At 52.0% G+C, this 13,435-nt stretch overlaps 1 protein-coding gene across 1 annotated transcript in view; it reads right to left on the bottom strand.

Annotated features, from left to right (window-relative positions):
• Window positions 1-9,384: 9,384 nt before the first annotated feature.
• LOC147116202 (calretinin-like) overlaps window positions 9,385-13,435 on the bottom strand; it is a 400,230-nt gene continuing 396,179 nt past the window's right edge. The window contains exons 8-9 of the mRNA XM_085992021.1: window positions 9,523-9,562; window positions 9,385-9,468 (exon numbers count right to left, since the gene is read on the bottom strand). Coding sequence (XP_085848147.1) covers window positions 9,385-9,468; window positions 9,523-9,562 — 124 coding nt within the window. The remainder of the gene's footprint in view (window positions 9,469-9,522; window positions 9,563-13,435) is intronic.

Genomic DNA, 13,435 nt, shown 5'->3' with positions numbered 1-13,435 from the left:
TGGGCAGTAAGTGGGACACAGCCCTGGGGAATGGGCAGTAAGTGGGAGAGAGCCTGGGGAATGGGCAGGTAGTGGGACAGAGCCCTGGGGAATGGGCAGTAAGTGGGACAGAGCCTGGGGAATGGGCAGTAAGTGGGACAGGGCCTGGGGAATGGGCAGTAAGTGGGACAGAGCCCTGGGGAATGGGCAGTAAGTGGAACAGAGCCCTGGGGAATGGGCAGTAAGTGGGACAGAGCCCTGGGGAATGGGCAGGAAGTGGGACAGAGCCCAGGGGAATGGGCAGTAAGTGGGACAGAGCCTGGGGAATGGGCAGTAAGTGGGACAGAGCCCGGGGAATGGGCAGGAAGTGGGACAGAGCCCGGGGAATGGGCAGTAAGTGGGACAGAGCACTGGGTTATGAGCAGTAAGTGGGACAGAGACAGGGGCATGGGCAGTAAGTGGGACAGAGCCTGGGGAATGGGCAGTAAGTGGGACAGAGTCCTGGGGAATGGGCAGTAAGTGGGACAGAGTCCTGGGGAATGGGCAGTAAGTGGGACAGAGTCCTGGGGAATGGGCAGTAAGTGGGACAGAGCCTGGGGAATGGGCAGTAAGTGGTACAGAGCCCTGTGGAATGGGCAGTAAGTGGGACAGAGCCTGGGGAATGGGCAGTAAGTGGGACAGAGCCCTGGGGAATGGGCAGTAAGTGGGACAGAGCCTGGGGAATGGGCAGTAAGTGGGACAGAGCACTGGGGAATGAGCAGTAAGTGGGACAGAGACAGGGGAATGGGCAGTAAGTGGGACAGAGCCCGGGGAATGGGCAGTAAGTGGGACAGAGCCTGGGGAATGGGTAGTAAGTGGGACAGAGCCTGGGGAATGGGCAGCAAGTAGGACAGAGCCTGGGGAATGGGCAGCAAGTGGGACAGAGCCTGGGGGAATGGGCCGTAAGTGGGACAGAGCCCGAGGAATGGGCAGTCAGTCAGAGAGAACCCTCGGGAATGGGCAGTAAGTGAGACAGAGCCTGGGGAATGGGCAGTAAGTGGGACAGAGCCCTGGGGAATGGGCAGTAAGTGGGACAGAGCCCTGGGAATGGGCAGTAAGTGGGACAGAGCCTGGGGAATGGGCAGTCAGTGGGACAGAGCCCTGGGGACTGGGCCGTAAGTGGGACAGAGCCCTGGGGAATGGGCAGTAAGTGGAACAGAGCCCTGGGGAATGGGCAGTAAGTGGAACAGAGCCCTGGGGAATGGGCAGTAAGTGGGACAGAGCCCAGGGAATGGGCAGTAAGTGGGACAGAGCACTGGGGAATGAGCAGTAAGTGGGACAGAGACAGGGGAATGGGCACTAAGTGGGATAGAGCCCGGGGAATGGGCAGTAAGTGGGACAGAGCCCTGGGGAATGGGCAGTAAGTGGAACAGAGCCCTGGGGAATGGGCAGTAAGTGGGACAGAGCCCAGGGAATGGGCAGTAAGTGGGACAGAGCACTGGGGAATGAGCAGTAAGTGGGACAGAGACAGGGGAATGGGCACTAAGTGGGATAGAGCCCGGGGAATGGGCAGTAAGTGGGACAGAGCCCTGGGGATGGGCAGTAAGTAGGACAGAGGCTGGGGAATGGGCAGTAAGTAGGACAGAGGCTGGGGAATGGGCAGTACGTGGGACAGAGCCTGGGGAATGGGCAGCAAGTGGGAAAGAGCCTGGGGAATGGGCAGTAAGTGGGACAGAGCCTGGGGAATGGGCAGTAAGTGGGACAGAGCCCTGGGAATGGGCAGTAAATGGGTCAGAGCCCTGTGTAATGGGCAGTAAATGGGACAGAGGCCTGGGGAATGGGCAGTAAGTGGGACAGAGCCTGGGGAATGGGCAGTAAGTGGGACAGAGCCCTGGGAATGGGCAGTAAGTGGGACAGAGCCCGGGGAATGGGCAGTAAGTGGGACAGAGCGCTGGGGAATGGGCAGTAAGTGGGACAGAGCCCTGGGGAATGGGCAGTAAGTGGGACAGAGCCCTGGGGAATGGACAGTAAGTGGGACAGAGCCCTGGGGAATGGGCAGTAAGTGGGACAGAGCCCTGGGAATGGGCAGTAAGTGGGACAGAGACTGGGGAATGGGCAGTAAGTGGGACAGAGCTTGGGGAATGGGCAGTAAGTGGGACAGAGCCCGGGGAATGGGCAGTAAGTGGGACAGAGCCCAGGGAATGGGCAGTAAGTGGGACAGAGCCCGGGGAATGGGCAGTAAGTGGGACAGAGCACTGGGGAATGAGCAGTAAGTGGGACAGAGACGGGGGAATGGGCAGTAAGTGGGACAGAGCCCGGGGAATGGGCAGTAAGTGGGACAGAGCCCTGGGGAATGGGCAGTAAGTGGGACAGAGCCCTGGGGAATGGGCAGTAAGTGGGACAGAGCCCTGGGGAATGGGCAGTAAGTGGGACAGAGTTTGGGGAATGGGCAGTAAGTGGGACAGAGCCTGGGGAATGGGCAGTAAGAGGGACAGAGCCTGGGGAATGGGCAGTAAGAGGGACAGAGCCTGAGGAATGGGCAGTAAGTGGGACAGAGCCCTGGGGAATGGGCAGTAAGTGGGACAGAGCCTGGGGAATGGGCAGGAAGTGGGACAGAACCCTGGGGAATGGGCAGGAAATGGGACAGCACCCTGGGAATGGGCAGAAAGTGAGACAGAGCCTGGGGAATGGGCCGTAAGTGGGACAGAGCCCTGGGGAATGGGCAGTAAGTGGGACAGAGCCCTGGGGAATGGGCAGTAAGTGGGACAGAGCCCTGGGGAATGGACAGTAAGTGGGACAGAGCCCTGGGGAATTGGCAGTAAGTGGGACAGAGCCCTGGGAATGGGCAGTAAGTGGGACAGAGACTGGGGAATGGGCAGTAAGTGGGACAGAGCTTGGGGAATGGGCAGTAAGTGGGACAGAGCCCAGGGAATGGGCAGTAAGTGGGACAGAGCCCAGGGAATGGGCAGTAAGTGGGACAGAGCCCGGGGAATGGGCAGTAAGTGGGACAGAGCACTGGGGAATGAGCAGTAAGTGGGACAGAGACAGGGGAATGGGCAGTAAGTGGGACAGAGCCCGGGGAATGGGCAGTAAGTGGGACAGAGCCCTGGGGAATGGGCAGTAAGTGGGACACAGGCTGGGGAATGGGCAGTAAGTGGGACAGAGCCCTGGGGAATGGGCAGTAAGTGGGACAGAGCCTGGGGTATGGGCAGTAAGTGGGACAGAGCCCTGGGGAATGGGCAGTAAGTGGGACAGAGCCTGGGGAATGGGCAGGTAGTTGGACAGAGCCCTGGGGAATGGGCAGTAAGTGGGACAGAGCCCTGGGGAATGGGAAGTAAGTGGGACAGAGCCCTGGGGAATGGGCAGTAAGTGGGACAGAGCCCTGGGGAATGGGCAGTAAGTGGGACAGAGCCTGGGGAATGGGCAGTAAGTGGGACAGAGCCCTGGGGAATGGGCAGTAAGTGGGACAGAGCCCTGGGGAATGGGCAGTAAGTGGGACAGAGTTTGGGGAATGGGCAGTAAGTGGGACAGAGCCTGGGGAATGGGCAGTAAGAGGGACAGAGCCTGAGGAATGGGCAGTAAGTGGGACAGAGCCCTGGGGAATGGGCAGTAAGTGGGACAGAGCCTGGGGAATGGGCAGGAAGTGGGACAGAGCCCTGGGGAATGGGCAGGAAATGGGACAGCACCCTGGGAATGGGCAGAAAGTGAGACAGAGCCTGGGGAATGGGCCGTAAGTGGGACAGAGCCCTGGGGAATGGGCAGTAAGTGGGAGACCCCTGGAGTGTCAGTAGGAAAAGGCTAGATGTCAAACAGCTGGAGATATATCTTTGCTATTTAGTATACCAGCACGAACTTCCTTTTTCTGGGAGTATTTACACAGGAATATACAGTAAAACACAGAGACAATGACAAAACAACTCACACATGAGCACTGTAACACAGAGGAAACTTCTGTTATTAACATGAAATGTTGTAATGTGGATTTGTAATCACCTTCGCACTGACACTTACCTTTGATCCTCTGCCATCCTGAGAGTAAAATCGAACTTCATCAATCTTTCATGTGTAAAATCGAGCTTTACCTGTAAACAGCTCCCTCCTTCATGCTGGATCAACTAATTATTTATTTTAAATTTTATTGTGGATGCTGTTTTGTGTTTACCAAGGTGTGGGAGGTTAGGGCTGGAGAATGAAACACTTTTCATTTGAGGGACCTGGTGTCAGCAACGGGCAATCCCAGGTCAGGTATAGATGCAGAGCAAAGCTCCCTCTACACTGCCCCAACAGTGTGCAACAACCTCGGAGCAACCTACTGCACCACTGTGGAATTTTCCCATTTCCCTCACCAGCCAACCTGTGGCCTCTGAGTGAGATTGCCTAGAATCGGTACTGAGACTGACAAACTCATTTCATGTGGTCCCTTTACAGCCAGCAGACAAAGGAGACTGCCATCCCATCAGTTAAGGTTGAATTTGAATTCTGGTCCCAAAGATGAAAGACGAGCGACTGATGTTAGCCCCACCCAGTCACTATAAGCTATTTTCTCATTGGACTGTGAATTGCTCTTTATGACACCAATGAGCCAAGGTCAATATTGGAACATAGGAACAGAAGTAGACCATTGAGCCCCTCGAGCCTGTACCGCCATTCAGTGAGATCATATCTGTTATATCCGCCTTTGCCCCATATCCCTTAATACATTTGGCTAACAGAAATCTATCAATCTGAGATAGAAAATTAACAATCGACCCAGCATCAATTGCCATTTGTGGAAGAGTTCTAAACTTCTCCCCCCAAGTGTTTCATAACTTCACTCCTGAAATGCATGACTCTAACTTTTAGGCTATGTCCTCAAGTCCTAGGGCTAGAAATTAATCTCCTTACCAGCACATAAAATGGCAGCCGCCGCTCTTTCGCCAGCTGGTAGCGGGTCCCGCGGCAGCCGCCATGTTGCTCTCCCCCCTTTGCACTGCTGGTAACTGGCAGCGCCCTGGAAAAGAAAAATGAATTCAGCGCTGGATCCTAAGCATGCCAGGTTAACCTAGCATGCAAGCAGGCTGACAGTGGTGATGTCTGCAGCTCTTAAAGGGACAGACTGGCTGGGCAGGCTGCATTTCTTGGGTGTGTGAAATGAGGAAGGCACAAGGGTGGAGTTGTGATGACGAGAGGACGGGTAAGCATGAGGTGCATGCCAGAAGGAGGATAACGTACGAGTCTACCTGCATCTTGTATCCTTTCAGCCCCGCCGCTGGCCGAGGGCTCAGACATGCCGCTGCCAAGAATGGCCTGCACCATTCCCTCCAAGGGGGTGAGGTGAGGCTAAGAATGGGATATGAGCCTCGCCATTGGTGCAGATTGTTGGTGGTGAGTGATTGGGGTTTGTGCATTGAGCAGTGTGTGAGGCTAGTGGTGCAGTTGGTAGGAGACGGCTTTTGAAGATGCATTCACTGACCGTGACCAGTGGTCTGGAGTCAAGAAGCTTCGTTGAGTACTGGAGCCAGGTGGTGGGGGGCTTCCTGACTCCTGTGGGTAGAGGGCCATTCTTGCAGTGTTGACTCCCTGCACAAAGCTGGAGTGCTGCATGTGAGACCCTCGGTGCCCCTTCCCTGGCTTGCTGAGCCATTTGTGTTAGTGCTGAGGCAGTTTTCCCATTAGTTGAGGTTAGGAAGGTAATTCAGCTTTAACAACTGAATATTCACATTTGGAACTTTTATATGTTGTATATTTCTTAAAAGGCAGAAAGGGCTGAAAAATATATTTATTCACTGCATTTTAATTTGTATAGCTTCAGTGTGCATGGCCCCTTTAATTCTCAGAACTCTTCATTGCCCACAATTCCTAGTGCGTTCCACAGTTTCGCTCCCAGAGGCTGTGGGAAGCTGCAACGCCGGACTGGACAGAAACTTCATCCCGGATCCCTCCAACAACACTACCAGGACGACGTTGCATGGAAGGTGAGCGCTGAGCCACCTATCTCCATGCTCCCAGACCAATTTCACTCGGTTAGCGTTGTGGCCATTTCCAGCAGCCAATAACTGCAGTTGCTGGTAACACCGACAACTTTGCTGGCAAACACAAATTTTTCCCCCCTAGACTCCCATACCAGCGGAAATAGTTTCTCTCTGTCTACCCTATCAGTTCCCCTTAATAATATCTTTAAAACCCCGATTATACCACCCCTTAACCTTCTAAATTCCAGGGAATACACCCTAGTTTGTGTAAACTCTTCTCGTAATCTCCCTTGGAGTCCAGGTATCATTCTGGTAAATCTACGCTGCAATCCTTCCAAGGCCAATATAGCCTTCCTAAGGTGTGGTGCCCAGAACTGCTCACAGTACTCCAGGTGTGGGCCAACCAGGGCTTTGTACAGCTGCAGCATAACTTCTACCCCCTTGTATTCTCGTCCTCTAGATATAAAGGCCAGCATTCCATTAGCCTTTTTGATTATTTTCTGCACCTGTCCATGACATTTTAACAATCTATGTACCTGGATTATGTACCCAAGTCTCTTTGAACCTCCACTGTTTCTAGCTTTTCACCATTTAGAAAGTACTCTGATCTATCCTTTTTAGGTCCAAAGTGGATGACCTCACATTTTCCTATATTGAAGTCCATTTTCCACATTTTTGCCCATTAAATTAATCTATTAATATCTCTTTCCAATTTTATGCTTCCACCTACACTGCCTACAATGTCACCTATCTTTGTGCCATCAGCAAATTTTATGTGGCTTTCCATCCCATCATCTGAGTTGTTCATAAATATGGTGACTAGTTGAGGCCCCTGTGGGACACCACTAGTCACATTCTGCCAATTAGAGTACCTGCCCATTATCTCTACTCTCTGTCTCCTGCCGCTCAGCCAATTTCATAACCAGGTTAATAGTTTGCCTTCAATTCCATAAGCTTCAGCTTTAGCCAACAGTCTCTTATGTGGGACTTTATCAAATGCCTTCTGGAAGTCCATATAAATAACATCCATAGACATTCCCCTGTCCACTCCTTTAGTAACCTCTTCAAAAAATTCAATCAGGTTCGTCAGACATGACCTACCCTTTACAAATCCATGCTGACTCACTCTGATCAGCTGAAAATTTTCAAGGTGTTCAGTCACTCTATCCTTAAATATAGACTCTAGTAATTTCCCGACAACAGATGTTAGGCTAACTGGTCCATAATTCACTGGTTTCCCTCTCACCATTCTTAAATAGCAGGGTGACATGCAATTTTCCGATCTAAAGGAACGGTGCCTGAATCGAGAGAACTTTGGAAGATTATAGTTAGGGTCTGGAGACGAGGGTTAGACTCTGGTCTTTCACTTATGTCACCTGGATTAAATCCAGCCCAGGTTGATGCAATCAAAGTCTTCTTTGTCTATGGAGGTTATTTGGGGGTAACCACAACACATTTCCAAGTCCACAGCATAAAACCGCTGGGAACTGGGTTTGATTGGCAATCTCACTCAGCGACTCTAAAGGTGACTGCTGTTCAGAAATGGAAGTGTAACATTGGTCCATTCTGAGTGTAGAGCTAGGGTACACTTGTGGGCAGCATACGGCGAGCTTTAGTCTACACATACCCCGTGCTGAAAAGTGGAAAGGGTTTCAATTTCCAGCATTGACATCCTTTTCTAGATGAATGTAAAACTAAGAAAACTTGTTAAAAATATAAATTGAATGTAGCAGAGACATTGAACAGACAAGAGACAACATGTAGGGTTAAACAGTCTGCTTGCACTCATGGACAACAACAACTAGCACTTGTATAGGCGCCTTTAACATAGCAAAGCATCACAAAGTGGAACTGACAGTGAACAGCGATTTGTTATGAGGGTTAGAAGAGATGCTTGAAGATATGGTTGAAGAGGTAGGAGAGGGCTGGTGAGGTGGACGGGTTTGAGAAGGAAGTGCGGAGGTGTGATAACTGAAGGTGGAGTAGGAGTGGTGACGGGGGGACTGGCGGACACACATAAGGCCAGGGTCAGCCGGGCAAAGCGTAAGGTTAAGATATAGCGTTGGAGTATATTGCAGAGATAAGGGAGGGCAAAGACACAGAGGGAATTAGAAATAAAGACAAAGATATTGAAATCAGAGCGCTGGGGGAGGGTGGGGGTGGTTGGAGAATGAGACATGAGAGGATTCAGGCGGCTGAATCTTTGATGAGTTGGAGTTTGTGTATGTGGAGCTTGGGAGACAAGCGAGGATGGTATGAGGAAAGCTGAGCACAGAGGTGATGAAGGCATGGCGGAGAGTGTCAATGGTTGATATTGTGGAGGTGGAAATAGGATACAGAGTTTGAAGCTCAGCCCAAGATCAAACAGGACACCAAGGTTGCTCACTGATGGAGTCAACCTCAGTGAACAGCTGTGCTGGGGTGTGTAGCTGGAGGCTAGGAGGCAGAATTTTTGGTGGGAGCTAAACAGGACGGCTTTGGTCTTGCCAATATTAGGCCAGAGGAAATTCTGGCTGATCCATGATCTGATATCGGACAAGTGACCAGACAGCCCAGTAACAGTCATGGAGTCAAGGGTACTGATGAGAAGTAAAGCTGGGAGCCTGCATCGTTCTTTTGGAAGCTGACCTTTTACTTACAGTTAACGTTGCTGAGACTCTGCATGTAGGTAAGGAATAAGAGGGAGCCAAGGATGGAACTTTGGCGCAGGCGCAAAAGGAGAATCTATTGCAAAAGATGTGCCGTCTATCTTTGGACATGTAGGAATGAAAAGGTGATCAAAGGAGAAGGCAATACCATGGAAGGCTGGTGGTCGAAGACAATAGAGTGGTCGATGTATCAAAGACCATGAAGAGGTCCACATGGACAAGGAGGGATAATGTATCATGGTTACAGTCACAAAGGATGTTGTTGGCGACTTTGGCCAAGGCAGTCTCGGTGCTGTGGGTGGGGCAGTAACCTGGACTGAACAAGGGGTGTTCGAAGAGGTACAGCAAGTAGTTGGAACTCTGGTGAGTTCAAGGACTTTGAAGAGAATGAACATGGATATTTCCACTTCAAAGCTTGTCAGGGAAGCTTTGTATAAGGGCTTCATAACAATAATGATACCAGGCCATTGGATAACTTTAAATGTCATGGGGGAATGGGTGCAGCAAGTCCACTGTATTGTGTAGTTTCTTCTGCCTATTACAAGGATGCAGAAGGGCACCCCCTAATGGCCCAGTAGGTAAATGCACTGTGTGGTTTGTGCTGAGTCGTACACACCAAGAAGGATGGTCCCAAATTAAACCTCTGGCTTGTGTTTAGTTAGCTGACCTCTAGCTGGGGGTAGAAGCGATACTACTGGGCTATCGAAAAGCAAAATCAGCAGAGGTTGCTGCTCCCGATCACTATCCAGTGCTAGAAAGTGCACTGGGAAAGGATTAGCATTGGCTATGATGCCCTACACAGTTGAATAGGCACTCACGATCCAGGCTCACACATGAAGATTGGGCACTTGGGCGAAGTACCAGACTACAGTCAGCGCCCGTGGAACTGTACTCCGAGCACGACTCTGTACCTTCAGGGGAGAAATGTGGAATGAAAACAGGAGAAAAGAGCTCAATACACTCACCTGAAACTTCAGCAAAAAATTTTCCTGGACAGGTAATAAACTAAAGAAAGTGAAAAGAAAGAATTAGTGTGACAGAAATTTAACAGCAGCCCAATCACTTGCTACACCATAGAAAGTTACAGCACAGAAGAAGGCCATTCAGCCCATCTTGTCCGTGCCGGCCGACAAAGAGCTATCCGCCCTAATCCCACTTTCCAGCACTTGGTCCGTAGCTTTAATAACAACAGAAAATGCTGGAAAAACTCAGCAGGCCAGGCAACATCCGTGGAGAGAGAAATGGAGTAAATGTTTCGGGTCGAAACCCTTCTACAGAACTGAGAGAAAAGGCAGGAAATGAAACAAAAGGCAGTTTGGGGGCTGGGAAATGGGGGAGGGGATGAAAGAAGAGACGTTAAGAGATAGTCAAGGTGAGACGAGATAGTAATAGGATAGGTAAAGAAACAGACAATGACTCTAGATAAAGTGTGAAATGCGCTGGCAGAGTGAAAGACAGCTGCTATGTGGGAGAGAGAGAAAAAAAAGGAAAAGTCACAAACCAAAAGTGTGGATAAAAAATATAAAAATATAATAGGGGTCGAGGTTATGATCTGAAGTTGTTGAACTCGATATTGAGTCCGGAAGGCTGTAAAGTGCCTAATCGGAAGATAAGGTGCTGTTCGAGTTTACAGTGAGCTTCCGTGGAACAATGCAAGAGGCTGCAGACGGTGATGTCTGAGTGCGAATGGAACGGTGAATTGAAATGACAGGCAACCGGAAGCTCGGGGTCACCCTTATGGACTGAACAGAGGCGTTCCGCAAAGCGGTCACCCAATCTGCGTTTGGTCTCCCCAATGTAGAGGAGACCACATCGTGAGCAGTGAATATAGTATACTAGATTGCAAGAAGTACAAGTAAATCGCTGTTTCACCTGGATGTTTGGGGCCCTGGACAGTGGGAAGGGGGGAGGTATATGGGCAGGTGTTGCATCTCCGGCGCTTGCATGGGAAGGTGCCGGGGGACGGGGAAGGAGTGCTAGGGGTGATAGAGGAGTGGACTAGGGTGTCTCGGAGGGAGCGGTCCCTATGGAATGCTGAAATGGGAGGGGAGGGGAAGATGCGTTTGGTGGTGGGATCACGTTGGAGGTGGCGGAAATGGTGGAGGATGATCCATCGAATGTGGAGGCTGGTGGGGTGAAAGGTGAGGACAAGGGGAACCCTATCGTGGTTCCAGGAGGGAGGGGCAGGGGTGAGGGCTGAAGTGCGGGAGACAGAACGGACCTGGTCGAGGGCTGTGTCAACCACGGTAGAGGGGAATCCTTGGTTGAGGAAAAAGGAAGACATGTCGGAAGCACTGGTGTGGAAGGTGGCATCGTCAGAGCAGATGCGGCGGAGACGGATAAACTGGGAGAATGGAATAGAGTCCTTACAGGAGGCGGAGTAGGAGGAAGTGTAATCCAGGTAGCTGTGGAAGTCAGTGGGCTTGTAGTGAATGTTGGTCAATAACCTATCCCCAGAGATGGAGAAGTCGAGGAAGGGAAGGGAAGAGTCGGAGATGGACCATGTGAAGGTGAGGGAAGGGTGGAAATTGGAGGCAAAGTGAATGAAATTGTCTAGTTCAGGGCGAGAGCAGGAAACGGCACCGATACAGTCATCAATGTACCGGAAAAAGAGGTGAGGGAGGGGACCCGAGTAGGACTGGAACAAAGAGTGTTCCACATATCCCACGAAAAGGCAGGCATAGCTAGGACCCATGCAGGTACCCATAGCAACACCTTTAATTTGGAGGAAATGAGTGGAGTCAAAGGAGAAGTTGTTCAATGTGAGAACAAGTTCAGCCAGGCGGAGGAGGGTGGTGGTGGATGGGGACTGGTTGGGCCTCTGTTCGAGGAAGAAGCGGAGCACCCTCAGGCCATCCTGGTTGGGTATGGAGGTGTAGAGGGATTGTACGTCCATGGTGAAAAGGAGGCGGTTGGGGCCAGGAAACTGGAAACTGTTAAAGTGGCGGAGGGCGTCAGAAGAGTCGTGGATGTAGGTGGGAAGAGACTGGACAAGGGGAGCAAAGATAGGGTTGAGATAGGAAGAGATAAGTTCCGTGGGGCAAGAACAGGCTGAAACGATGGGTCTACCAGGGCAGTCCTGTTTGTGGATCTTGGGAAGGAGGTAGAAGCGGGCTGTGCGGGGTTGGGGGACTAAGGTTGGTGGCCGTGGGGGGAAGATCTCCAGAGGAGATGAGGTCAGTGAGTGTCTTGGAAACGTTGGTTTGATGTTCGGTAGTGGGGTCATGGTCCAGGTGGAGGTAGGAGGAGGTGTCGGAGAGTTGGCGTTCAGCTTCCGCTGGGTAGAGGTCGGTTCGCCAAACAACAACAGCACCACCCTTGTCAGCAGGTTTAATGACAATGTCGGGGTTGGATCTGAGAGAATGGAGTGCTGCAAGTTCAGAGTGAAGTAGGTTGGAGTGAGTGAGGGGAGCAGAGAAATGGAGACAGCTGCTGTCGCGGGGGCAGTTAGCAATGAAAAGGTCTACAGAGGGTAAGAGGCCAGAGGGAGGGGTCCAGGTAGAACGAGAATTCTGAAAGCGGGAGAAAGGGTCAGCCGTGCGAGGGGAAGACTCCTGACCAAAGAAGTGGGCACAGAGACGAAGGCGGTGGAAAAAGAGCTCAGCATCGTGCCGAGCTCGAAATTTATTGAGGTGGGGGCGTAAGGGGATGAAGCTCAGGCCTTTGCTGAGGACTGATCGTTCGAGGTCAGAGAGGAGAAGGTCAGAGGGGATAGTGAAAACGCGGCAGGGGGTGAGATTGGGAGAAGGGGGGTCAGAGAAAAGTGAAGGGGAAGAAGGTTCCGGAGGGGCGTTGGTGTCCAAGAGTTGATGAAGCTTGCGATCCTTGACATCGGAAAGGTCCGTAGCCTTGTAGGTTATGGCACTTCAAGTGCATATCCAAATACTTTTTAAATGTGATGAGGGTCTCTGCCTCTACCATCCTTTCAGGCAGTGATTTCAAGACCCCAGCACCCTCTGGGTGAAACATTTCTCCTCAAATCCCCATTAAACCTCCGACCAATTACTTTAAATCTATGCCCCCTGGTTATTTATCCTTCTGCTAAGGGAAATAGGCCCTTCCTATCCACTCTATTTAGGCCCCTCAGAATTTTATACACTTCAATTAGGTGTCCCCTCAGCCTCCTCTGTTCCTATGCAATCTTTCCTCATAGCTAAAATTCCCCAGCCCAGGCAACATCCTCGTAAATCTCCTCTGCAACCCTGCTAGTGCAATCACATCCTTCCTGTAATGTGATGACCAGAACTGCACGCAGTGTCCTACCATTTATAGTGTACTAGCTAAAGTGCCCGGTGGTGCCGGGGCTTTTTCGAGGGCATGTTGTTGTTGGAAGAGAGAGAGAGAGAGAGAGAGAGAGCGCGACTGGGGCGGGGGGGGGGGCGGGAGAAGAGAGAGAGAGAGCGCGACTGGGGGGTAGAGAGAGCGACTGGGGGGAAGAGACAGAGCGGGTGGGGGGGGGAAGAGAGCGGGGGGAAGGGAGGGCGGGGGGGAAGGGGCGGGCCCAGGCCGTGAGCCCCGCTCTCCGAGCCCCGCCCCCCCCGGCCGAAAGCCCCGCTCTCCGAGCCCTGCCCCCCGCCCCGGCCGAGCCTGATTGCGGCTCTGAGAGACGGCCGGTGGCCGAGCCCCGCCCCCGCCCGATCCGAGCGCGGAACAGAGACGCTGCGTCTCACCTGCTCCTGCTGCGCGCGCACACTGACCCTCGTGACTGACGCCGTTGCCCCGGGTAACGTGACGCGGGGGGGGGGGGGGGGGGTGGGGGGTGAGGAGCTTAGCAGAAGCCCTAGCTCGGGCCTGGCTGGGCAAGAAAGGCCCAGGCTTTCAGGGCCTAACAAAAAAACGGGGAAAGGTAGCAAAAAGAATGTTGAGGTTAGAAAAAAT

The sequence above is a fragment of the Somniosus microcephalus genome, chromosome 6 (genome assembly GCF_052327205.1).
Source record: "Somniosus microcephalus isolate GS21.2 chromosome 6, FLI_Smic_1.0, whole genome shotgun sequence".
NCBI classification, from domain to species: Eukaryota; Metazoa; Chordata; class Chondrichthyes; order Squaliformes; family Somniosidae; genus Somniosus; species Somniosus microcephalus.
This window is presented reverse-complemented; position numbering and strand designations above follow the sequence as displayed.